The sequence below is a fragment of the Alligator sinensis genome, unplaced genomic scaffold (assembly GCF_000455745.1).
Source record: "Alligator sinensis unplaced genomic scaffold, ASM45574v1 scaffold846_1, whole genome shotgun sequence".
NCBI classification, from domain to species: Eukaryota; Metazoa; Chordata; order Crocodylia; family Alligatoridae; genus Alligator; species Alligator sinensis.
In genome coordinates this window covers 1,745,420-1,772,686 of record NW_005842230.1, presented here as the reverse complement: position 1 = coordinate 1,772,686, position 27,267 = coordinate 1,745,420, and the positions used below count along the sequence as shown (strand labels likewise).

The following is a 27,267-nucleotide window of genomic DNA, read 5'->3' as shown; positions in this document are numbered from 1 at the left end:
AAAAGTGTCATTTTACAGTGATCAAGTGATGATTTAATGTAAAGTCTAGTTTAATGTTTTCACAATAAAAGGACACAACATTCTTTAATAGAAATCTTGTGGCTCCCTTTTGTAAAAATTGTTTACTTTGGACTTTTTAAATGGCATTGAGTTCATAACAGGAGATAAATGAACTCTGAAGACTGCTAACTATAAGCACTTGTAATTCATATATTTTTGTAAAACATCTGATTAATATGACCAGGTAGAACAGTGTAAAATGGAGAAAAACTTGTATTAATTGAAATGCAGACCTTTTATCTGTATTCTCTTACCAAGGATTATTTTAGCTGTATATGAAATGTGAGCAGTACCTGACTAACAGGTACTGCAGTCTAGGTAAAAAAAAAAAAAAAAATTTCTGCTATTAAAGCCACACAACTGAGTATTATTCAAAGCTATCCCTCCCCACTCCCCTCCCCTCTTCTTTCAATGGGCCACCTCAGTCTGGCCACTTTTCTGATGTTAGGAAGTGAGAAGAGAGACAAACTAACCATCCCCAAGTTTATAGACAGACTTGAACTCAAGACATTTTAAAGGGGGGGGTTTTAAATAAAAATGAAAAAAACTACTTACCTGAGTCACTTTAAAACTACTCTGCAGAAGGTTTTAGTTCTGATTGGTCTTGAAATCTTCAAGTTCACTCCAGTTTGGCATTTCGAGGAGAACTTCGGCAATGGACAGGAGCAGACGGTGAGGAAAGGATATTGCAGGGGCACATGCATGTTAGTGGGGGGCTCAAATCAAGCCAGAGAGTTAACTTGGTGTTTTCTCTCAACCAATATGCAGCTACTGCACTGAGGGGTTATGATCTGAATGGGAGGCTGGGGGGTGGGAGTCCAGCCATTTAAACACCAAAGGGTCAGCGTTCTTCTTCCGAATCCTGTGACTTGGTTGCTAGGAGACAGAGAAACGCTGACTGCAGCTGCCAAGGAGCCTGCAGAGGCTCTCAGCAAAGTGGAATGAATCTACACTGGTAAGAATCAGCCATGAACTACAACATCCATGCGAGGCACTGATATGGCACCTTTTCTCCACAGATCTGCCAAGTGATTTACAAAGGAGGTAAGTATTAGCATAACTCCGCTCTTTCCTTCTACAATTGTAGACAGCAGCTGCTGTGTCAGCACCACTGCTGCCATAACACATACTGCAAGGGAGATGAAAGAGGGTAGGGGAAATCCATGTTCTACCAGCCTTACGGGGGGAAATCAATTAAGGTGGTCTCTCTTAAATCTTCTGTTACTACCTCTAAATGTTCAGGCCAAGGAAAAATGTATTTGATCCTCTCCTTTAGCTAGTTTCTGTCATTTCTATTGGTATTACCTTTACTTTCTCACACCAAGCCAGGGATAAGAAATAGTACTTTAAAAGCTATTGAATTAACCACTGACTTGCCTGCCTCTAATGTGTTTAATAAAAGATGTGGGGGCACTGTGCGTATGCCCTGCCATGTACGTGGGCATAAGCTGAGCTCTGAAGTGGTGTGACAGGGTTGTATTGCACATGTACCCTTTCTGTTAACTGAGCTTCCACAGGACATGTTGATTTACACTACCCTAAATGAGAATGAAGACTTTGCTGGTTTTGTGGATTATCTTGAATAGCTTTAGAAGTATTTTAGAGTGGAACTAAAAGGAAATATAACTCCAGATAAGCTCTTTATATCAATTACTAAACAACCTGAAGAGAAGAATATAGCATATAGTCTGAAGAGCAGTGGCATTAACTAGAGCGGAGTAACTGGGGCAGCTTTCTCGGATGCTGATTTTTTTTTTTTTGGGGGGGGGGGGGGGGAGGGGGGGAGTATGGAAGGGGGAACACAGCTGCACAATTGTACCAACAACAGTGGTGACCAGAAGTCTCTACTGCCCTGGGTGTCCAGCCATGTTGTTACTTCTCTACCCAAGAACATATTTTTAAAACCTCCGTGAAACAATTTCCTCAGGTGTGGTTAATAAAGCTCACCTGTGGCCATGGCACACAAGGAATGGCGCCTGCTCAACTCGCCAGGCCATGCAGCCCCATCGAGCTGAAACTTAAATTAAGAACCCCGTGGTCCAGGGCAGCACCTGCACTAGGGGAGCTGTGCAGGGCACTCCATCCTTAGCTGTAGTCAGGGAGAAAAATACTTTAGGCCCAGACAACTCCTTTCTGTGGTTAAATCCAGTGACCAAAGGGAGGGCTCAGGAGGCCACTTTCATAAAGATGCCACCATAGAATTTCTCACTGTAACCAGCAGGGTTTATTTACTTCCAAGTTTACAGCCTGTACAACTACCCTGGAACCAGGCAAATCCCAGAGAGCTGTGTGAGGCCAAAAGCATCAAGACAGAGACCCTCATACCTCTGCACTAGTTCTGTGGCTGCAGCTCTCAAGAACCTGTATGGGACATTAACCAGTAAGAAAACAGCTTATTAGTCAGGTGTGTTGTGTTTTCTCCCCCTCTGCAAAGCACGTGTCTCCAGTGCAAGAGAGAAAAGATGTTTCTTAGGTTAGCTAACCAAGGAGTTAAAATAGCAGAGAAGACAGTAGCTTGGGGTCAGCAGCTTTAGTCTCTAGCATCCCTAGTTTCAAACTCAAGCTGCTGGCATTAATTAAAACCCAGACTATCTTTTCTTTATAAATGACTCATAAAATAGTAAACTCGGGTTAGCTTTTTTTCAGGGGAGATAGTCCTTCATGCTCCTAGCACAGGTGCTGATTAGTGTCACATGGTAACACAATAGCAAGCACAAAGGAGACTACAATAAATAGACTACCAGTTCCACTTCATAGGCTACCAGTCTTAGAACCATTTATGATAAATGTGTTTTATGATAAGCTGATTTAACTGAATGGAAGAGATTTCTAACATCAAGACTATTCTACTGGTTCTTTTGAGGTAGGTGGTAGGGAATATAAACAGCTAGTTTAATGCCACCAACTGCGGAAAATGTTTTTCTTATAGCATCCTCATAGTAGTCAAGGATCCAGGTGTGAAATTAAACTTTGGGTGTATATTCTGAACTGGCAAATCCAATCTGGGGTTTAGGATTGGACTCTGCTTCAAAAGAAGAGGTGTATACACAGTATCATAACTGGGAGGGAGGGAAAGGGGGGTGACCATGGCAACTGCCCAGGCACCAACTTGAGAGAGGGGAAATGTGGAAAAAACTGCTGCCACCACAACCGCAGTCACCCTGGCAGCATAGCAGCAGCCAGAAGTTACTGCTACTCCTGTGTGTTACCACTTCCCTGGGCACCCAGCTCTGTTGTTACACCTCTGTGTGTACAGGAAGAAGAGGAGAAAGAAGATGCATCACGGGTGGACTACAAGGGGTGATAAGATTTGGCAACATGCAGAATGCACTCAGGCCTTTTTGGGATTGAATCACCAACAGCAACAGTTGGCTTGCTACAGTGCTTTGCTGTAGATTGGTGATTCTCACTCAGTGCCATCATATCCTTTTAAGAGTGGTGCAGGGAGCCATGCACCATTAACACTGTTAGGTGTGGTGACAGCTACACACAATTCACAAGGTAATCCCAGAGATTTTAAATAGGAATCTTCAGAGTCAAAACCATGCTGACTGTCATGGTCTTTCTCAGTTCTTTGCAACAGAAGCCTTACTGTTATTTTTCTGCACTTAAGAAATGAGTGAAAGCTTAGAGTTGGCATTTTCTGAGGGGGGCCTTGAGTCTAGAAAGGTTAAGAATCACTGCCTTAGATATTTAAAAAATTCTGTCTAGGAATGAAAAACCTTTACAAAATTCCTTCTGCATCTTAAATTAAAACTTGCATTCTCTTGGTTGCTATAAACATGGGTAATGCATTGTAAAACCTGTGATGATCATACAGTTAATGTCTAAATTACATAATGTCCTTCCCTTCTAAATTCCACTTGGCTTTAGTAACATTATGCCAAATCCGGTATGAACTTTGCATTATAGTGAAAATAATGAGGATTTTGCTTTATCATTATCTACTGGTGTGGGGAGCGGTGCATAGCTCTGATTTCTTCGCTCCAGGTTTCCATACTTCCAAGGCATTAAGACCCTTACACAGTTTACTATGAGAACAAGACTTTGAGACTACAGTAAAAAATGTTTTCCGATGTTCATGATTGTTAGTCTATGGGCCTCTGTGTTAGGCTTTGCTGTTAGAAAGCTGCACATTCATTTCAGAAATTATTACAAACAAAGCCCTCTCAGCAACCGCATCCTGCAGCTCAGCACTGCCCTGACAGCTCCTAGTGTTAGTATTGTCACAGGTGTCCAGTGCAGGCCCATAATCCTGACTGCCTTCCAGTGTTGCTGCCCCATTATCTGCCCCCTACTGTTGTCCCTGCTGTAACCGCAACTGTATTATTAGTACTGGCTGTTATGTAGGAGTATGTCCTACTGGTGAAACAGCACTGGTAATGCAGTACTTTAGAAGTGGTATTGGCATAGACCTATGCTAACAAGCATCGCTTGCATTTTTATATGATTTCTAAACTATTTCTTTTGGCAGAAAAATTGATATTATGCTGTACTTAAATGTTCCAATATTGTTTGTTTTGTCGATACACCAGTATATAAGTGCAGCAATAACTCGGGATGAGCCAAGATACACATGCTCTTACATAACTGTTCTTTGCATTATCATAACACTAACATTTCAATAGCAGTTTTGTTTTTAATAAAAATAAGCTTGGATTTTGTGTTTCAGGGTAAGCAACAAAAGGCAACAAAAAACTTCAAGTCATACAAGAAAAGAAGAAAAAGAAAATGAAAACAAAAGCCAGTTCACTTCCAGACGTCTCCATTCTTAAAACGTTCATGAAAACCTATGAAAGGCATTGTGCCCTTTCCCAAAGCTCTGTCAGTGTCACAATCAAACAGAATTTAAAAAGATGCATAGAGAATGAAATAGTTCTTACTAAGGTGAATACATGTTCTACATATTGATCTGAGATAAGTTGAGCCGGAACTGCTGCAGCTTTCACTGCATAACTACTTTCTATTGTGCTTTTAAAGTTCTGTATCAAGAACGCTCAGAGCTATGGATGTTCGTGGGTAGGGAATTTTAAACCCAAAAAACTAAATTCCACTGACTTGCACTGTATTTTATAGTGAAAAGGTTGTGTGTATTTTTACATAGGTTTTAAATCACCTGTTAAACGTAAATCAGGACTCCAAAATTGGGAACCTAATATCAGGCACCTCCAGGGCTGTCCCTGAGGGGGGCGAATCAGGGCAACCGCCCCAGGCCCCATGCTTTGGGGGAGCCCTACAGAGCCAGGCGGAGAGGCCATAGCTGCAGTTTAGCCCATCCACCTGCCCAGCGGGTTAGACGACTCTTAGCCTCTTCTGCCCGCCACCCATCCCACCACATCCAGTGTACCAGGGCTTTCACTCCGTGGCATATGTGCGCCGGGGGGGAGCCCACACAGGCTGCTTTGCCCTGGGCGGGGGAGTCCATGCAGACTGCTTTGCCCTGGGCCCCACATCCTGCTGGCATTGTCTCTGGGTATCTCGACAAAAGTGGCCTATTTTTTTTTTCAACTGCCAAGAACATTTAATTCATAGTTTCCCATATTAGTACATATAACTGCCTGAGGACTTACTGCTCCCAATTTGAATCCTAATTTATGGTTACTTAAACAAAAATTGAATTCAAGCATCCAACTTTTCATTCCATCCAGGAAGAGCACACACCAACTGTTGAAGCTTCCTTAGCCTGACGAAGGGTTTTTGAACCAGAAAGCTTGCTTAATAACCATTCTCCAACCATTTGGGTTGGTCTAATAAAAGATATCAAATTCACCCAAGGAACCTTGTCTGCCTATGTCCTTCGACCAACACGGCTACAACCTACACCCCTGCAGCATCCAACTTAGGCATTCAAGTTCTAAACATTTTAACTACAATGTGAAGGAGATTTGCAAATGCTACAGTAAAAGTTGTTAGATGCCTGTCTGGTCTATATAAACACAAGAAGGATGATCTCAGTGTTCCACTGCGGGCACTGCTATATGCTGTGCTATTTTCTAATATGAATTACCTTGGTGATCTCCCACAATAGAAGTTCATTGGAGCCAAAGGAACATTAAAGCTCAAAAAATTCCAGATCTTTTCTTTATATTTCCATGGGACATAGAGTACTCTAGGCAGTAAAATAATTCCTTCCAGGCTGCAAGGTTAGAAGATGCAGTAGTAGAAATGCCTACACTTCCTACAGCTATTCTATAGCTTCTATTTCTGGTGCCAAGGCTGGAGCTGCAGCCATATAAAAAACAACTGTTTTTGTACAGTGGACAAGACAAATGAGTAAGAGCAGATCTGGATACGCAAAACACAAAACCAGAAAGTGGAAAAAAATCCACTTTCAAAGTGTACAATGTGCTCTGGGTTGCTTTTACCATAGTTATTTAAGGCAGGGGTGTCAAACTCACATGCTGCCCCAGGCTAGATGAAGACCACAGCTGGACAGTGGATCCAACTTCTGCCTGGTGCATGTGGCAGTGGCAGCTCCATCTTCTGCTGTGTGCCCCATGTCAGAACAGAAACTGCAGTTGCTGACTCATGTTGCCCAGCATGGAGCACACTGTGGTGGTGGCTGAAGAGCTGGGGACTGCCATGGTGGTAATGTGCAAAGTAGCCAGAGGATAGTCAGAGCTGTGTCAGACCTTGCTTACCTTCCTGCCATTGATCACCAAGTCTGCTAGGGTCCCAAGGGCCCTGGAGTTACTAACAGACCACTCCCCAGCCCCTCCAAGCTACACCCTCAAGTTCTGGTGACCCCCCAGTAGTCTAGCAGGTGGATGCAGCAGTTTCATGGCCTGGATGCAACTCCTGGCATGGAAACTGTACATCTGATGCCCCTGATTTAACATTTTCTGAACAATTCTCATATAGAACTACATTAAGGGCCTTTGACTTCAGCATTAATAGATCACCTTCAATATATAGCATGTTTCAGCATATTTGCTTACTCTGACACCAAAATATAATTATTTTGTTTTCTAGTTTGTGCTTACAAGCTCTCAGAACTCAAGAGGAGATGTGCAGCCAGTTTCCCTCACTCCCTTACTAAGGACAATTAGAGATGAACGTTATATGTTGGGAAAGGAACTTTGTATCTGGGGAATACAGCTAAGCAATCAAGATATCGCAAACCTTGTAAGTAAAATGAAAATATGAACAATAATATAAGGAGTAGAAATTTAAAGCAACATTGACAGACTAAGCAACTTTAGAGTGTCCTTACACATGCCCATATTTAACAAACAGAAGTTTAGATTCTCATGTGCACATTCAGCTAATACGTTCAAATATCTAACAAAGACATTTAGACTGAATATACTCAAAATGATTCAGCTATTTATTGTTTTGAGATCTAAACCCAGTTTTCAGTGGACAAGCATCCACAACATGAAAATCATCACCATAAACTCAGGGTTCATCTTTGCAGAAAAGCTAACAGATTCAAGTACACGGATGAATTAACTTACTGTGGCAATCCCACTAAGCTAAACAGTGACGCATTGTGAGAAACCTGTTCTGTTACTGTCCACAATGTCCATGTTTGATGCATAACTGCCTCCAGGATTTTCAGTCTGGAACCTTTCACAACACTAACTAGTAGCACACAACCATTAGGTTTAAAAATGTTAAAAAACATCCAACAAAAAAGCCAAACACACTGCACCTGTTAAAGTGTGTGATTTTATTTAACAAGCCTTGCTTTTTATTCATACTTTGTATTACCAGGCACTGCTTTTGGAGCTGGATGGACGTACCACCTACCCTTTTTGTAGCCTAGAAATCATACATACTGTGATAGATGCATGGTCTGTGGAACGACTTGGAGTAGCTTTGCCTGTCAGCAACTTGAGCTCTATTGTACTGGATTATACTAAGTAAGTAAAAAGGAGCTTTGCATCCATACCAGTAAGCAAGCGTGAGTTTGAACAGTGCTTGTTATGTTCAGGGTTCCCTGAAAGGTAAAGCAATTCTGATATAAATTTAGCCTCACCCACAAACACTGGTTCCCATTCAGGTGGGTGACAAAAAACGATAAAGGGGTTGGAAAGTAAGCCATACAAGGAACAGTTGAGAGAACCAGGCATACTTAGCTTGGAAAACAGGCAATTAAGGGCAGAGACAAAAACAGTCTTCAAATATCTGAAAGGCTGCCATAAAGAGAGAGAACAGTCATTCTCTCTTGCTGCAGAGGGCAGGATGCAAAGCAATGGTTTCAAACTGCAGCAAAGCAGATTTAGACTACCAGTTGCTATCAAGAAGAACTTCCTCAGTGCCTAGAGCAGTGAGGTAGTGGAATAAACTGCCCAGGAAAGTTGTGGAATTTCCTTCATTGGAGGTTTTAAAGAGTTTGGATTGGCATAGGGATGATTTAAGAGCAACATCCATGCAGGAAGTTGGATGAGATGACCCTTGATTTATATATTCCTCATTTGTCGTAATGAAAATTCACGGGTAAATTCCCATCCTCAGTGGGCACATCTACAGTAGACACTTAATATGCAGTAGGCTAATTCTACTACGTATTAGTGCGTTATGGCAAAAGCCATGCTAATGTGCTAATGAACAGTAGAATTAGTCTACTGCACATTAAGTGTCATGAAAAGACCACGAGACAGTGTTACTGCACACTAGAGCATTTACTGAGTACCTCATATTAGAAGTACTAACCTTAATGCACAGTAGCAACTGCACATTAATGCACATGTAGACACTCCCACTTTCTGATTTTCTAACATTTCTTTTTCTCACCTGAATCCCAAATCCAGATAGAGTTCACCGTTACGAATTCACTAATGTTACTAAAAACTGAATTGCACAAAAAATGTTTTTGGTTTTGTAACAAAGTAACTGGAATGCAAGTGGTCTGTTTCTAGTGAAGCATTTTGAATGTGTCTCTCTGGAATATTGAGGTGGCATAAGAAAAGCAGAAACTGTCTCCTAGAAGTCTTTATTTATAGCATTCTCTTATATGGGATGATTTCTGTAGGAAGAATGCTTTTGAGTCAGTAGGCAGACACTGTTGCTGAAAGAAGGCTGGCACAGAGACAGCTCCTGCTTCAATACTTCAGTGTATTGAGTCTTAACTTAATCTATGCTGGTAGGAGATCCCACAATCAAAGCTTTTATAACGAGCCTCCAGTTTTAACCGGAGGACTGTCTGCAGCTTCGTTTTCAAATGCAACTGTTACAGTATGATGAAGAGAGGTATGGTCTCTCAGCCGAGTCCTAAGTGTAATACAGACTCATGTGTCTGATTTGCCCTAATAGCTACCCTGATATATTAATTAAGTGAGCCTTTTATAAGACCTTGCAGTCAGCCACAGATATGGTTCACTGTAATAACCTAATCTTCAGGTAATGAAAATAAGCACCACTGCTAGTTTTGTATTTGAGAGTAAAACGCACAGCCTCCTGGTCAGATGAAGATGAAAAATGGTATTTACTGACAGAGGTGAGGTACTGTTTAGCCAGCTCCTCAGATTAAACAAATAAACAAATGACCCCTTAAGCAACAGGAGGGAGGGTGATGGTTGCTGAGGTCTTCTGTCCAAATGATGATTTCTTATAAATAATCTCTGAATACATGCTTGAGGATTTGAAAAAGTACTCTGGAGGGGGCAGTGGTCAACACATACATATAAGGACCTCTTTTATAGGTTTGGAGATAAAGGAATCAATGGACTTGTTTCTGGCTTAAAGGGCAACAGAAAACTTTTAACTCTCAGTCTATGCTACTGCAATTTGGGACCTGAAAGTGGGACAGAGTTAGGCCCCATCGTGGCCCAAACTGCCATTTGGTAAGATTAACACTCTGGATTTATTTAATTGTGCTTCTTGATTGCATCTTCCCTCTTTTCTAAAGAAGTTGCTCATTTTTTTTCTGACTTGACCTATAATTTTTTTTTACCAGAAGATAATGTTATTGCTAGCTCACACATTGTTTTGTAACTTGAACTTTACTGAATTTTCAGTTTGTACTTTAAAGGCTAGGGACAGAAATGACATATAAACCAGTATAAGTGATTGAAAACCAGTTCAAATTTGTAACACAGCAAGTTCAGTGCACATAAACCACTTTCAAAAGGGCCAAAACTGGTTTAAAATAAACTTGGATAGTTGTATCAGACTTACCTGATTTAGGTTAAATCAGGTAATTGAACTTCTGTCCCAGTTCCCCTCCAGATTCAAGTTAACTCACAGTTCCGCAGCATCCCAGGATGCTTTGCTCCTCCCCAGCAAACTGCCCTCGCAGAGTAGGCAGGCTAGCCTTGGCCCAAGTTGTCTGCCCCAGCCAAGCAGGGAGGGGTGCTCTAGCCTCCCCCTCTCCTTTCCCCAGCTTCTGCCATGGGCCACTGCAGGCATGTGGCTGCATTTCTGGAATCAAAAGTGAATGGCTATTCACTTGCTTATTGGTTCAGTCTACACAGCTTAGACTGACCTGCAAAGACTGAATTGATTCAGCTTTGGGCTTTTTGACTGTCTATGCTGTCGGAAATAGGTGCTGTATGGCTGTGGCTCATACCTACTTGATGTCTTACCAGAGTACACTGTTGGGGCACTAGACAGTACTGCCACCACCAATCTCTGATGTTCTTTTCTCACCTGTCACATCTTGATGTTCTTTAACTATTGGGAGCTGGATGTGTGGGTTGGCGGGGATCCTGGTGGATCCTCTTGGAGGGGTTTCTTTGTGGGACTCCACCTCCCATCACACCCAACCCTTACCACTTCCTCGATGCCACACATCAGGGTCCAAATTTTGTATCACCTTGATGCCACTGGCAGCTAAGTGTTGGTGGACCCAATAAATACCGAGGCATTTAAATCCATTCACTCAGGCCCCCTGAGGCCATTTTGAATCAAACCAATCCTTGGTTTGTAGGTCCATTAACTAAGATCAGTTCATCTATAGTCCACCAGATCAATGATCTTAAATAAATTCCTCCTGGATTCCTAGGTTAATCAATCCAGGTCAGTCCCTTAAGGACCCAATCAAATAATCAAGTGTGTAATAAAAATAAACTAAGGCATCTCTGGTTCCTGGGTTAACTAGCTCAGCTTAGTCCTTTAAGAATTCTAATCAAATAATTAAATAGATAATCCAAGACACTTGAAGTCAATGCATCTCAGGTTCTTGGGTCAATCAATTTAGGTCAGCTCCTTTAAGGATGACTAGGCCCATCAAACAAAAATGAAAAACCATTCTGCTGGGTTTTTCCCCTGACTTAGATCCTCAGGGTCAGAACCTCTGAGCACCTTCCATGAGGGGACCTCTCCCTCAAGCTGCTTTACCTGACACCAGAGGAGGGGAGGATGATCTCCAAAAACAACAGAAGAGAAAAGAACATAAAAGAAGCAACAGGGCTGTGCCCCTGAAAACTCAGACGGATTCTCAGTGGCTTCATAGACTTCATAGACATTTGGGCTGGAAGGGACTGCGGAGGATCATCGAGTCCAGCCCCAGGGGCAGGAAGTCAACAGGGATCATAGGATCCCAGCAACATAAGCATCCAAATGTTTTGTAGGCTTTTAAAGGGGGTGCTTGAACCGCCTCCAGCAGCAGTCTATTCCAAACCTTGGGGGCTCGGACAGTGAAGAAGTTCTCTCTTACGTCCAGCCTGAATCGGTCGCGGCAGAGTTTGAGACTGTTCGATCTTGTTATCCCTTGGGGTGCTCTGGTGAATGGACATTCCCCCAGATCCTGGTGAACACCCCTGATAAACTTATAGGTGGCCACCAGATCATCCCTGAGCCTGCGCTTTTCCAGGCTGAAGAGTCCCATGGCTCTCAGCCTCTCATCATAAGGTCTGTTTTCCTGACCTCTGATCATGCGCGTGGCTCTCCTCTGCACCCTCTCAAGCTTCTCCACGTCCTTTTTGAATTGTGGAGCCTAAAACTGGATGCAGTGCTCCAGCTGCAGCCTCACCAAGCTCGAGTACAAGGGGAGAATGACATTCCAGGATTTGCTTGAGAAGCATCTATGGATGCAAGCCAGCATTTTGCTCACTTTACTAGCCACAGCATCACACTGAAGGCTCCTGTTCATCTTGTGGTCAACCATGACCCCCAAGTCCCTTTCATCTATGGTGCTAACCAGCGTAGCACTACTGAGCGTATAAGCATGCTGCAGGTTTTTCCTCCCAAGGTGGAGAACCTTGCATTTTTCGGTGTTGAACACCATCAGGTTCTCATCCGCCCATTTCATGAGCCTGTCAAGATCCACCTGGATCACCCTCCTGTCCTCAGGTGTGGATGCTTTACCCCAGAGTTTGGTGTCATTGGCAAACTTGGCCAGTCCGCTTCTGACACCAATGTCCACATCATTGAGGAAGATGTTAAATAGTATAGGCCCTAGGACAGAGCCTTGAGGGACCCCACTGGTCACAGCGCACCAAGACGATTGGCTCCCATTGGCCACCACCCTCTGGATCCCACAACGGAGCCAATTCCCCAGCCAGCGGACTGTGGTGAGGTCGAGGCTGCAGTTAGACAGTTTAGCCAAGAGGTGATCGTGGGATACCAGATCAATGTTGTATATCTTGACTTTAAAAAAGCCTTTGATCTCTTCCCCCTTGTCCAGGTGATAGGTCACCTGGTCATAAAAGGAAATGAGCAAGACCTACCTGCAACAAACCCATGCTGGGTATCCCTCAGGATATTGCCTTCAGCTAGTCTGTTAAGGATGGCCTCTTTGATAATCTTTTCCAAGACCTTCCCTAAGATAGAGGTCAGGCTGATGGGCCTGTAGTTTGCCAGATCTACTTTCCTCCCTTTCTTGAAGATAGGCATGACATTGGCTCTCTTCCAATCATCGGGCACTTCACCAGAGTGCCAAGAGCTCTCAAAGATCCGTGCCAGGGGCTGAGCTATGATGCTCGCCAGCTCCCCGAGTACCCTTGGGTGTAACCCATCAGGGCCGACTGACTTGAAGGTATCCAGCCTATCAAGGTGTTCCTTCACGAGGTCAGCTTCGATGGAGGGCAAGGAATCTCCCTCACCTAGGCCTCCCTGACCCATAGTGGGCAGGGGCGTCTCATGGGACTGGTGAAAAACTGACGCAAAGTACCCATTTAGCAAGTTCACTTTTTCCTGGGCGTCAGTTGTCGGTTGCCCCATCTGGTTTAGCAGGGGTCCAATGTTGCCCTTGCTTTTCCTCCAGCTCCCCACATATCACCTCAGTCCACCAGTCACAGTCCTCTCTTGACTGCCACTCTCTGCCAGAAATACCTTTCCATGTGCTCCTTCTGCTAATCCACAGGGAGCACACACTGTGGAAACATGGCAGTGTGTTTCCTGCTCTGGCCAATCTTCCTGCTGCACCTGGAGTAAATGTCCCTTGTTTGGCTTTCCTGGGGCTTTCTTCTTGCCCTGCTCTTTTCCCCTCACATGTACTTAGCCAAAAAGCACAGATTTAATTAAATCAACAATTAGCTTTATATCCCCCTATTCCTTCAAAAGCACTGTAGTTAAAAGAGAATATAATAGCTGTCACAACAAGCCCTCAGAAATGGAATTATACTCTGTATTTTGGACCTTACCAAACCAGTAGCAGAAGAGGAGTAGATATTGATGGGGTCTACTGTGTTGGCTTTCCCTCTTGGGAGAGTTATCAGCAGATGAAAGTCCTATTTTGACTGAAAAGCCTTGTCAAAAAGTATAATTGTTAATACTTCTGCTAAATGTTTTCTTATTTCTTCTTTTTTCTGGACTGAAATCAAAATGAAACATACTGGATAATTTAATTAAAAAAAACAATATTTCAGCATTATAACGTAGCCGATTTAAAACTTTTCTTAAATTTTGGTATTAAAATTATTGATATTTTGCCTTTTTTTGGTTGAGACTTAAAAGCAGAACATGATTTTGAATGTTGACATGTCTTGCTGGAGGAAAATTGTAAATTTAAAAGAGCTGGAGCATAGACAGCATGATATAGGAAAATTGTAATTTTGAAAGAGCTAGAGCATAGACAGCATGTTATAGAAAAATTTTGAGTACTGGTATATGTAAACTATTTCCATTGCTTTTCGACAGTCCCATCATTTTTCCCTATTCCCTTTTTACACATAATCTGTGCTATGTGGTTTAAGAATGCTTTACTTCATATTTTCAAAATTGTCTTAACTGGACTCTGGCAGGCACAGGATAGAAGATGCTACATATAAATCTGAGTTAATTTGGAAAAATGGTGTGGTGGTATAATAAATATGAGGGACAAAATACGAGACCTGCAATCAACACTATCAAAATGTATATGTCTAACGGGGTGGTACTGAAATGATCAGAAATTTTTTTTTCTTTCGGAAAAGTCTAATTGAAGAAATTATTAGAAAAAAAATTCTGGATAATTCAAGAGCAGCATATCCAGAATCCACTCGTTAATGATGTGTGGCAGGGCATTTCACTCCATTTTGTTAGTGACTTCAGAAATCCTTAAGTGCCTTATTCCTGCCTTAGACATTTTTGCTGATCAAGCTTTCATTATCCATGATAAGCCTTCTGTAACCTTTGTATGACCTATGCTTGTTGATTAGTTAGCTTTGGTTAGAGCTAATTTCCCTGCATGCTGTACTGAAGTTATTTAGGAGAACTGATAAAGTCTTATAGCCCACCACACCTTTTCATTTAATCTAAATGAAAAAAAGTGAATTTTATTTTGCAACAAGCTCCATTCCATGCAAGTTGTTTTCATGCCATTTTACTTTCCTTCTCCTTTAGGCACAATATAGGATTTTGAACATTTCTACAACAAGCCCAATGAAAGTAGCAACCTAAAAGTTCAATTAAACTCCTGGTCCTGCAGAGCATTTTATGCACCTGCTTTAAACCTTTAGCTTTAAGCATGAGTCATTCCACTGGTGTCAGGGGGATACTAGGACAGCTAAGGTTAAGTCTATATTTGCACGTCTTCAGGACTGGGACTCACTTGTTTCAGTCTGAGTTAGTCTTCAGAGCCACATCTGCCTCCTTTTGTCAACATTTCTGCCCAGTCATGCTTAGTTTTGACACATCACTTTTTATTTTACCCCATCAACCTTAGAACATGTGAAGTCAACAAGTGAAATCCAATTCAAGCTTATCAAGCTTTAAGTCTGCTTGATAAAGATAAGATAACAAAGATAAGATGTAGCAGATTTTTTTTGTAACACTGCAATTTGAGTTTTAATATAACCTCACTGCAGGAAAGAAAGTTGCAGTACAAGTTTCAATTTGAAACATAAATCAAATAAATTGTGTTTTTGTCACAGCAATCTGTATCTGAATGGTAACAACTTGCAATGCTTGGGTGCCCTTGCACTCATCAAGCCAATAGCTGTGTATGCAAACAATCTTGCAAGAGATAAGGAAACAAATACCATGAAATTCAGCAATGCTACTGGTCATCAGATGCATGAAGGTGGGACTATTTGATTATGATGATCTCATATTTTTCTGCTTATATATTTCTGCAACCTAGTTATGTCCAGAGCAAGCATTTACTCTACACAAAATGGTACTGAAGTGTAATATTATTTTCTTAAATAATCTATATAGTTACCTGACACTGTCTCTACAATGTGCTTTATATTGTCTAGCTTTAGAAATTACGGTGTTTTCTCTTTTTTTCCAGATGCCTGGAAAGATATCATAAAACATGTTTAATCTGATAGAATAAATATGTAAGTGCTAATGTTAAAACTTTATCTGAAATTCAAATCTAAATACAAAAAATAAATAACGTTAATTTTGGTCTATAAGACCAGTATGTTTTATCGAACATACACTTTATTGTTTACTTGTGCTGGTATAACATTACATTATAACATTAACATTTACATATTTATCTCCTTGACTGAGAGGAGTCTCAGGATTTCACATTGAGCAGTTAAGTAACTGAGGCTGCTTACAAATGTAACCCCTCCCACCCTAAATGTTGCTTTACTTTAAACTAGGCGCATTCCCCTGCGCCAAGTGCAGCACATGCCCAGAACAGGCATCACATGAGTTAGACCCAGCTTACACAATGTCTGTATAGATCAGGTTCTTCTGCAGGGCTTTTTTGGTGCTTTTATCTAACAGCTGATTGAATAAGCTTTATGTAAAAGCTGCCAAAAGCCCTGCTGAAGCACCCTATCTATACAGACACAGGGGAGCCAGGTCAAACTAACATGCTGCTGCTTCCAGTAAAGCACATTGTTTTGGTTTGGTTTGGTTTGGTTTGGTTTGGTTGACATCTGTCAACAGCCTGAGTGTTTATCCCTAGTAAACACGACCACTAAAAATAGATGTATATGTAAGAAGTACATAGCTCGCCTCATGATTTGATGCCAGGAAATCGACATTAAACAGTTACCTGTTTAAATCTTGTTGCGGGGTCTATTTAGGTTTAGAAAGTAAGTCAGACTAGGGCCTTTGTGGCTGATTTGCTCCATGAGTTTCCAGAGACAGGTGATTTTTTCCTGCCACAGATATACAGCTACCTGTGCTGTCTGTGTTTCTCCTCTTTGAATGAGGCTGGCATGAACTTGGCATAGTGCAAGGGAGCTGGAGTGCTAGGGAGCTGGAGCTGCTCAGGTCATTTTCTAAATTGCTATGGAACATTTTCTACAAACATTTTAGAAATTTTTAATTAAAAATATTGCTGTCTTGTAACCAGCTAAAAGTGGTCCATGTTTTTCCAGATTTCAGCATTTGACATTTTAAAGAAACGTTGTTCATGAAAGATTTGTTCCATTGTTTAACCATCTGTAGCAGCACAGTCTGGCTAAGATGCCCAAACTCAGTCTCTCTCAGGCATTTGCTACTCTCAGGGCTCCAATGTCTACAGTTTAAAGCTAGCATTTCCACAGGGAACTACTGGTATGGGTACCACAAGAGGCACAAGAGGATGCAAACTCTATTAAATGGATGAATCTGGGAGTCTACTCTATCGAGGAGCATTGCTCAAGCACCTATATATTAATAGATGCATCATGACCCCCAAAATGCTCTGATTTCCGCATACTATAATAACAGTTTAGTAGTCTATACTTAAGAATTAAATCATCACAAATAAGCGAAAACAACTTGAGAGCTTTGTGTTGGAATGAGGTAAAATGAAGGGAAATTGGGTGGTATTTCTGGATTTTTTTTCTGCCCATAAACTACTCTGATTGAAAAAAAATTAAATAACTATCAAGATACTTCTGTGGCTAATGTTCCTTAGTCTTTGGGGCAAAGCAAATATGGGAGAGCTTATATGAAATAGTTCATACTGCACTGTCAAAAAACTTCTATACAATTCCACCACTTGACAACTGTTTGATAGGATGTTCTTGTTTTCAAACAGTAGGCAAAGGTTTAAATGTGCATTCAGCAGCTTCTGGCATGAACATTACCTCCGAAACAAGAAGGTCTAATACAACGGAAAGTATTTTTGGGAAGAAAAAAAAAAGAAAAGGTATAGCTGTTTTGTCTGGTTCAATTATAGATGGGTTCTTATACCACATTCATTGTTGCATTTTCTGAGTATCTTCTAGTAATTGCTTAAGGAATATGCAACCTGTGGTTTGTTCTTCCCCTCCTAAGTGTGAAGGCCAAAGGACCTTTCTGACCTTCTGCATGATAACAGCCTCCCCTCCCCTGCTCCTCCCCTGCTCTCTGTACAATTTAGGTTAAGCTAGAGAATAGCTCTCAAGTTTGAAAAAGGTCTTCTTCACAAGTGTGTGAGGACACAGTTCACAGCAACGTGGTGTTTGAAGGTGCACTAATGGAGCACTAGGAAGCAAAAGTGCCTTTTAGAGTTTGTAATCTCCTGATTTCCAAAGCAGGAATTCTATCTGGTCCTTATTTAAGACACCCAAGCAGTGGGGAAGGCAGTGACTCCTAACAGCAGTCCTCCCCTTGGCGTGGCTGTGAACTTGCAGAAGACATGGGCCAAACTGCATAGCTGATTGTTAAAACCACAAGTGAATTGACATACACATGTATCTGGAGTCTTCTGGCACTTCTTGGCTGAGAGGTTCAGATAAAGTAAAATCCCATTTTCTGAAAATTAAAGTTCCTCTTTCACTAAGGAATTTTTAACCCTTCTTATTGTAAAACCACATTAGTGGTTCAGCTATTCTAAAAAGTGACTGTAAATACAGCACCGTGGGGTTCCATTTTTAATAGTCTGTCTATGAGCCCAACACTGTCATGTTCAATTTACAAGTAAAGACTTCCCCCTTCTCACCTCCCCTTCAATTCTCAGTAATGCCAATTCATCCTTGGATTTGAAAATTAAGCTGGGTTTTTGTTCTTGTATATGATCATCAGGAACCCAGATCCAAGAGATTTGTCCTGACACGGCTTTCCGCGCCTATGATATATTTGCAGAAATAGCAGTAAGAAAACTAAATTTGTATGAGTAAACTGAATGAATATGAAATAATTGAGAAATAGCTGACATAGAACTTAATTGTGCCATTTTCTCAGAGTAGAACTGTACTTAAAGCCACAGATTCTATTTGTTGAAGATAGTTATTAGTTACTCTTGACAAAAACCTTGATTTTTATTTTTAAGAAATCCTTTATGTAACTCCTATTTCTTGTATACTATCACATTCTAGTTCACATTATTGCCTTGGGAAGACAAGCTTGCTTGCAAAATATTACACACCCTTTACTCTCAGATCAAACATCACCATCCAATAATATTGCAAAGATGTCACAGAAATAAAATAATGCTCCACACACTTAATATCCCAAACCAAATAGCAGGTACCATAACTATACTTTTTCATGTACTGCTCTGCTGTAGAATGTTGGCACATGCATACAGCTCAACAATTAAGTATTAGCTGTGCATAAAAATGGATTCCTGCTACTCCAGAATCTAGGAGGCTGTGACTGATGTCATGGTTATTGGCAGAAAGTATTAAATATCAAGTTAGATTATTTGTGATCTTTTTTTTTCTTTAAACCAGGGGTGTCCAACTTTGTGACAGAGGGCCACATATTATACAGGCTGCATGCTGTAGGAGCAGCCCCCTCCCCAGAGCTGTCCCTTGGGTTGGGCGAATTGGGGTGACCTCCCCAGGCCCCTTGCTTTGGGGGGGCCCCATGGAGCCAGGCAGAGTGGCTGCAGCCCCTCTCACAGGGCCCACCTGGAGGTGGCGGCTCAGCCCTGTGCCGCAGAAGAAGCGTCTGGCCACTTGGTACCCCCTCCTCACCCCCTCTCACCCTACACTGCCAGCTTTGCGTCCACTGAAGAGCAGCTCATCTGCCAAATTTCATTTCTACAAGACTACAGTGCCTTGCCTTTGTGGGAGTCCCATGGCCCTGCACAGTGTTGAAGGAGCCCCGTGCAAGCTGATTTGCCCCAGGCCCCGCACCCCGCACTCCTCTAGGAACAGCTGTGCCCCTTCCCACTGCACAAGCAGAACTGGCTGATTACAGCAGCCCACTCCCTGCCGCACAGGCAACAAGGATGGTATGTGGTCCTCTGCCATGTAGGATACGCAGGTGGTATGTGAATTCCCAGGCACAGGTTCTTGCCTGCTGTGGCCTGCAGGCCAACAGTTAGACAGCCCTCTTTAAACTACAGGAAGCCTGGTAAATTAAATGTAAGATAAAACTCTTAAATCCCTAATTAATGTGATACCCACTGGTCCAAAGGAGGGAAAAAGGGATGCAGGGAGCCACTCTTCCTCTGCTCTACACATCATGAGTAGGTTGTTTCTGCAGCATGTAGAGGCCATTGAGAGATACGCAGACAGTGTGCTAGCTTACACAACAAAGGAGCCCCATCTGCCCAGAACACGAGATAGCTTGTATGCTGTGGCTCCTAATGAATTGCTACCATGCAGTCCTGCACAGAGAATTAGTACTCAGACATTTCATGTTGCACCTTTTAGGACTGTGGCTGACTGGACTTAATGTTGCACAACACTTGCCCCACGCTCCAACTTCCTTGTGAAAATATCACTCCATTCATCTCATGTTTTTGCCCTGCTTTAATATTGTAAGTGATGTCACATCAACACTTGCAGTGAAAATCCAGGTCCAGGATTTGCCGAGTACTTTGTTTAAAAATGTAGTTAGTAATTTCTACTTTCTAATTCCATATATATATATATATATATATATACTGGAAAATTCCCCCTTTTTGAGAAATATTTCCTAGCTAACTACATGACTCAACAGAAATACCCTGTTGTTTAGTTTTCTTTCTTTCAGGCCTAGTTTTGCAGTCACTGCACACACTGTACATGTAAAACCCCCACTGACTTCAGTGGGAGTTCTGCATACATAAATGCTGAGAGATCAGGGGAATTCCTTAGTAACCTATTAGGTTGTCAGAAAATACGAAGCTATTTTACTGGAATTTTTTTTTCTAATTACTTGATCTGAAACCTAGCAGAGCATCTTAAAAAGAGAACATGACTCACAATAAAAACTTTTCTTGAATTCGGTGCAATCTTGCCTTGTACTGCAGTGAGTGCTAAAATAATTTACTGCATTTTGTAAGAGGATGCACCCTGTTTTCACAGCCGTATTGTTTCCTTTGATGGTTTAATTGCTCCATCTTTTGAAAAAGAGCCATGTTAAGATGATTTGTAATGTTTTATGCAAAAATTTCTCATGCTTAAAGTCCAGGTGGTTTCCATTGTAGTTTGATTTTAAAGATTACCAAATTCATCTTTTCTCAACAATCCTAATTTATTTTATGTGCTGACAGCAATTTCTTTTATCGCTGTTAAGGCTTTACTATGCAGGTCAGGAGAGAAAGTGCTGGTAGCATTTCATGATTCCCACTATCATCTGTGGCATCATGGTGTTCCATTTTTATTGCCTGTCTGACTCTAGACATACTCATTAAAAAAAAAAAGTTTTTCCCCCCCATAACTCTAACTGATGCCAGCTCATCCTGGAATTTGAAAGTCAAGTGGAGTTTTTCCTCCTTATATATTATCATCAGAAAGCCAAACCCTGTGTTGCCTTATTATTGCCTTCAAATAGTTGTGGTATATTTATTTAAAACATTACAGTAAATGAAGTAAATACAACTTGTTTTATGCCTAAACTGAGGCCTTGAGCCTGGGGCAGCATGTAAACCTAATACATAAATAAGCAGAAGTAAATGCACAATATAAGCATCCCTGGAATCCCACTAAATGTAAATATATCAACTCCTTATTTGTTCCCTGACTGGGGCATTGGGCGGGAATACATTAATGTAAGGAAGGGGACAGTTGTATTATCTTGTGTGCATTGTTACCTGTTTTTTCATGTATATAGTCTGTATATCCTTTCACCTCTTCAGTATATACTTTACTCTTGTTACTTTTGTGCTTACTCTTGTTAACTGTACTTTAATGTGGTATATAATCTTGATATATACTTTTTTTTTTCACTTGAAGGAACTAAAAAAAGAAAAAAGAATCCAGAAATTGGTTCATGGTTAGTTAAATTACATTTGGCTGACAATGGCATAGATGGAAGAGGAAAAGGAGGACAAAATATGGTCTTGGAGTTCACGCAGTTTTTAATTTAGTAAGCTATTAACAAAAAACTGTGAATGTATTTCTTTGACTAGATTGTGAAAGAGATTGTTTTGAAGCAAAAAACCCCACAACATAATAGTAGTCACAGGCTTCCCCCATTAAATGTGAATTGCAGAACATCTAATAAATGGGAAGGGATGATTTATGATACTGTGTAAGTACCTAATACCTCACTAGATGGATGCTCTTAGAAAGAGGCATATACAATCTCTGTCCAAATTCCCAGTGCATCAGGTGATCTTCTCCCAAAAGAATTACTTTTCATCAAAACAGAAACATAAGAAAAAGGCAAACTGTGGAGAAGTTTATTCTACAAAGCTCATTGTATGGATTGTATGCTAGCCCTGGAATCTTGGCTCTCTCTTGTGCACTCTCTCTCTCAAAGATTTGACCATTTGAGAGCCAGGTAGATCACCTTAATTCCAAGACAAACTGACAGTACCTTTGATCCCTAGCATAGTCTGTTTATGTTCTTTTCTGATTGGGTCAAAAGTTCTTTAATGGAGATGACTTCTTACATCAGTCATAGCTCTCCGTGGTCCTTAAAGTCTTTGTCTCCACTTTGGATGGTGTTTCTGTATCCTTTGTTTTGTTCCCTACCTATTTATGTACTTACTGAAGGTTTTCTGACCCACACAGTTTCTCATATGCCATTTTCTGTTCTCCCTGTTAACTTCACTCAGGGTCAAGCAGGTTGTGGAATCAAGTTAGTTATTATATTGCTGGTTCAGGTTACCATATTGGTCTGTAGCTGCCACTAGAATATAAATATTAATAAAATTCCACTATTGGATTAGAAAATCTTTAATGAAGATTTCCCAACAATCTTACAAATTTAGTATTTGTACGATTGTAAAGGTATTAACAATTCTGGGCAAAATATTGGTAGAATTTCTCATACTTTAATCAGGCCTGGAATCCACTTTTAATTTTCATTTTAATCGCTTGTTATCCTTTAAAGCTTTTTACAACTATAAGGTCAAATCCTGCTTACTTCAGTCATGCAAACAGGACTATTTGCATGAGTAAAGAGGGCATGAGTTGGATCTTATTTTTTTGCAAAAAGTGTTACAAAAAGTCTGACACATTTTCTCCAGCTCCTTCTATAATCTCTTTGTGCTCTATTTCCTAGGTTGTTCTTATCTGACGCTGTTTGTTTTTGCCTGCAGTAGTAATAGTCTTCTAACATTTAACTAGGAACACGGATGTAGCAGAAAACTGCTTGGTAGGGTTGCTACCCGCTGTGCCACAAATGAGGCATGCAGTGGATTTGTAAAAGTAACTAGTGGATCTACCAAACAACCTGCAAATCGAATGTCCCACATATACACACACCCCCCTAACCGCCAGCTGTGGGTAGTGATACTACTACTACTCCAAAGCAGAAGAGAGGATGGGTGGAATTTCACTCCCTGTCCAGCCCCTTGCCATATGCTACCCTTTGAACAAAATCTGTTTCTCTTCAGGCTTTTTACAGTGCAAAGGGTTCTGTACTGTGTGAGGGAGTCAAGGAGGATGGGAGAAAGCACCTTTCTTTCCCTCTACCCCACCCATCACAATGTCCAGCAGAATATCAGATTTTACCCTCACAGTCTCTCTCTTGTTTATACTATAATGTACTTTAAAAAAAAATTGTGGACTTGTTTTCCTCCAATTATGTTTCAAAATACGCCTGACTTGATAAATGTAACTGGGAGAAATCTTACTATACATGTTAAGTAGGAGGTCAGACTAAATTATCTAATTAGTCCTTTCTGACCTAAATATCTATGAAGTTTTGTTATAAATCAGACTTTTAAATCAAGGTATACCTCCTCAGGAATGCAGATTTATTGTGGAAACATGGACAGTCTTGTATTTACAACTACACAAACAGGAACAGCCATTACATTGCATTAATCTTCCCACTTGAAATAATAGTGGTATATAATCTTATGTAAATAAAATAAAAAGTCTTTGGCATTAGTTATATATTGCACTAGAATACTTAGATCATATGTATAACATTGTTTCTTTTTTACTTAAAACAGTTTTCAATCTTTGTTGTTTTTAATTCAGCCTAATCAAGTACTCTGAACACTTAATAGAACTTGACCTGGATGGCAATGCTATTGGAGAACTTTGTTCAGCTGACATACTGGATGCTCTTAAGGAGAGACTAAATGGTAAAATGTTTCCAACTTCTGCCCTTGAACTTTAAAAACTACTTCACCTTTTATTTTAGGCTGACTGCAGACATGGGGAAAAAATGGTGCTTTACTTTCACGCGGAGCCTAGTGCATGCCCAGAAGAGGCAGTACATTAGTTCCACCTGGCTTTCCCAATATCTGTAGAGACTGGGCACTATAGTGAGGCTTTTTTGGTGTTTTTATCTAACAGGTGACTGAATCTGCTTTTGCTAAAGCCCCAAAAAGCCCCACTGCTTTAGCTAAAGTCCCAAAAAGCCCCACTGAAGCACCCAAAAAGCCCCACTGAAGCACCCAATCTCTACAGACACTGAAGAGCCCAGTCGACATACAGTAATGTGCTGCTGCATCCAGTAGAGCACATGGGTTTTTTTGGTTATTTTTCTCCCAGTCTGTCAGGGTCCTAATAGTTTATTTTGCCTTAGGCAATGATGAATGTTATATTTAAGTTCAAGTTGTACTGAATCTGTACAAATTCAGTGCCATTTCAACTATAGTACAACTTTGATTATCTCAGAGAATTCTCAGTGAAACAAACATCAAGGAAACAGAGACCTGTTTTCAGGTTTGCTATGCTTGTAGTGTGGTGAATGTAAAGTACAAGTCTGCACAAAGGATCTAGAGCCCTCAAATGCTGACGCATAGTGTATAGATCTGGGTCGAAATAAAGGGTCTCAGTATTAATATATTAAGTGAAAATATTTTAAAATGTCTAGCTCCCTTTCAGCCCTTCAGTGCCATATAACTCTTATCTGCTTCTTCTTGCTGTACCTTGTTTTTATCCTTTCCGCCCACATATTCAAACTCCCTCCCTTCCCATAGAGCTGATACTCCTTCCTATTGATGGCTCTCTCCCATCCACGCCCACAGAATTTTAATGAAGTTGAACATCTAGTTCAAACGTTGTTTCTCTGAAGGATTGCTGCTGTTGAATAATCAAATATCCATTGGTATAGAATTGTAAATTTCAGGATCTATAAATGCAAGACAAATTGTGATGGTTTGTTTGAAAGCAAAGTAGCTGGCGAGAGGATCTCTATTCTGGTGACAGACCAATCAAAACCACTATAGAAAAATGGAATTTGCAGTGGAATTCTGTTCTGGGGAATATTGCTGAGGTAGAGGGTTGAAAAGTATGAATACCTGCTTATTAGAAAAGAGGAGAGTATATTTTTCATTGTCTCTACAGAAAAGATGCCCAACTTAAACATTAAGGTTACATACCAGATTGCCTCAGAAACTTTTGGGTCAATTTTCAAAAATGGCAAGAAGTCCAAGTCAACTAGAAAGAAAAAGAAAAAGGTAAATCTATATACTTGTTGCTTTCCCATCAAAATAGCAGTTTAGTGTGATTGCCATCATAAAAAACACATAAATTAATCCAGATGTGTAGGGTTTTGTTCATACGGTGTAAAATGTATGTGCATAAAATTACACATGCAAAAATCAGAAGAGATATCGGGGAACTGGTGTTATCTACTTCACTAACGTCTACTTCTAGTCATAAGTTCTACTCAGAATTTCCCAGCAGCTGGAATATTTTTGTTAAAATAATCAGCAGGGAAAAAATCAACATCAATATTTAAGTTGTTGTTAATATTGACAATCAATACCTAACTGAGAAACAAGTGCAGTTCATACCCTTAGACCCTCTGCTTTCCTTTATGACATTGCTTCAATAGACCCCAATACAAGTAGCTGTTTTCCTGCCCTATGGCTTCCACAGAGAAGCAATGTGCAGACTGTACATTTCAGAGAACAATTTTTAGTAAGTAAGCCTTTACCAGGATGTCTGCCTGTGGTTTCCTCCCATGCACCAGATAGGGTTCTCTCCTATACAACATTCCATGGACTAGTTAGGTCTGCTAACTCTCTTTGAATCTATTCCAGGAGGTTTCATCACATGACATAATGACATTAATGACTTTACATCAGGAAAGCAAATGCACATTATTATTACATTTTAAAAATCCACTGGCCTACTATATAAATCAGATTCAACATTTAATATTTATTTTAATGAATGCCCTAGCATTTATCTCCTGGGTGAGTCTTAGCAGTCTCCTGGAGATTTATTTCTAATTCCAGGAGACTCAAGGGCAATCCTGGAGGGTTGGCAACCCTAGTGCCAATGTCTAATTACCAGGGATCTGGGTTTTCCATTCACCACAGTAAAACATGGTAAAACATTTTTAGAAGAAAAACCCAGATTTTCTCAGGAGAAAAATGTAGGAAATGGCAGGTTTCCCCTTGTAGGCTGGTGGAGTTCCAGCCTTCAAGGGGCTGGGGGGAATCAGGAGGAGGACAATCAGGCAGGGGGCGCCATGTGCATTTGCAGGGCACCAACATATCAGGGCTGCTTGGCACCACAAAACAGCGTCAGGGGAACAGCCACAACTGGACCCACATCCTGGTGAGCAAAAGGGGCAGGGGGAGCTCTGATTTTCCATGATAAAAAACCCAAAATCAAATGCCAAAATGTATAGGTATTTACAATGTATTTTATTATAAATTGAGGCACTAGTAGACTTCCAAATTGCTTAAAAATTGTAACGATGTCAATAAAACATTGTGTTCAACTGATACCTATATATAGTGGAGTTCATTTTAATCACGGAAAAACATGGATTTTGGAGGCTTTAATAAGAGAATTTGTTTTTATTAGAGAATTTGTGATTTTTAAACACAGAAAACCAGGATCCCTGCTAAATATGCAGTGCACTGTAAATTCAATTCAAGATACTCAGATGTATGATGCAAGGGAAAAAAATACCGAAGTTGTCTGGTTTACTGCAAATCATCTAGAACAGTGCTTCTCAAAGTGGTGGTCCACGGACCAGTGACAGTTCATGAGCCACCGGTCACCAGTCCGTAGCGAGTTGCCAGGAAAGAAAGAAATATATTTTCAGAAGCATAACATTGATATGTTATAGCGCCACAGTTCATACGTTCCAACACTCCAGGTGACGTCACGTCATGCAAGGTGAGGAAAGAGAAACAGCTGGTCGCGAATTTTTGTAGCACTGTTACACACAGTTGCTGCCACCGGCTGAACCAGGCACCGGTCCCTGGCCCACTGGGGAAAAAATTGTCGGCCTGCTACATCAGATAGTTTGAGAAGCACTGATCTAGAAAACACTTATGGGCTATTCTTTTGTTAGAACTGCCAGGTAAGGATTCTTTCCTTCGGAAACTGCCATTTTCTGAGAGCATTTATAATGGAATACAAACCCACTCAGCTATATAGTAAAATTAATTCTGTTTCTGATATGAAAAAGATAGAGATTAAATTTAAAATCCTGGTTTTATTTTAAACAAAAGTTACACTGATCTTAGACTAGAACTGAACACTGTTTAAAAATAAAATCAGTGGGGAGAGGGGCTTAAGCATTCCCACTACTTGCAACTTAAACGTTGCATCACTGTATTAGTACTCTATTTAATCCAATCCACGATGAGTCCCTCCCCCTTTCAACATATGGTTAGAAACCTCATGAATTCTAGTATAAGGCATTTTGGGGGGG

The 27,267-nt window shown here is 40.8% G+C and overlaps 1 protein-coding gene across 4 annotated transcripts in view; it reads left to right on the top strand.

Moving 5' to 3' along the window:
• The first annotated feature begins 971 nt into the window (after positions 1–971).
• Positions 972–27,267, top strand: part of LOC112550870 — a 28,549-nt gene continuing 2,253 nt past the window's right edge. Inside the window, exons 1-10 of one of the 4 annotated variants that reach the window (XM_025208473.1) lie at positions 972–1,104; positions 4,733–4,947; positions 7,033–7,185; positions 7,777–7,925; positions 9,708–9,848; positions 15,300–15,448; positions 17,360–17,470; positions 21,414–21,546; positions 23,616–23,722; positions 24,933–25,045. In XM_025208473.1, the coding sequence (XP_025064258.1) occupies positions 4,792–4,947; positions 7,033–7,185; positions 7,777–7,925; positions 9,708–9,848; positions 15,300–15,448; positions 17,360–17,470; positions 21,414–21,546; positions 23,616–23,722; positions 24,933–25,045 (1,212 nt within the window). In that variant the 5' untranslated portion in view covers positions 972–1,104; positions 4,733–4,791. Of the gene's footprint in view, positions 1,105–4,732; positions 4,948–7,032; positions 7,186–7,776; positions 7,926–9,707; positions 9,849–15,299; positions 15,449–17,359; positions 17,471–21,413; positions 21,547–23,615; positions 23,723–24,932; positions 25,091–27,267 lie in introns of those variants that run through there. The other 3 variants (XM_025208472.1, XM_025208474.1, XM_025208475.1) reach the window with 3 other exon arrangements.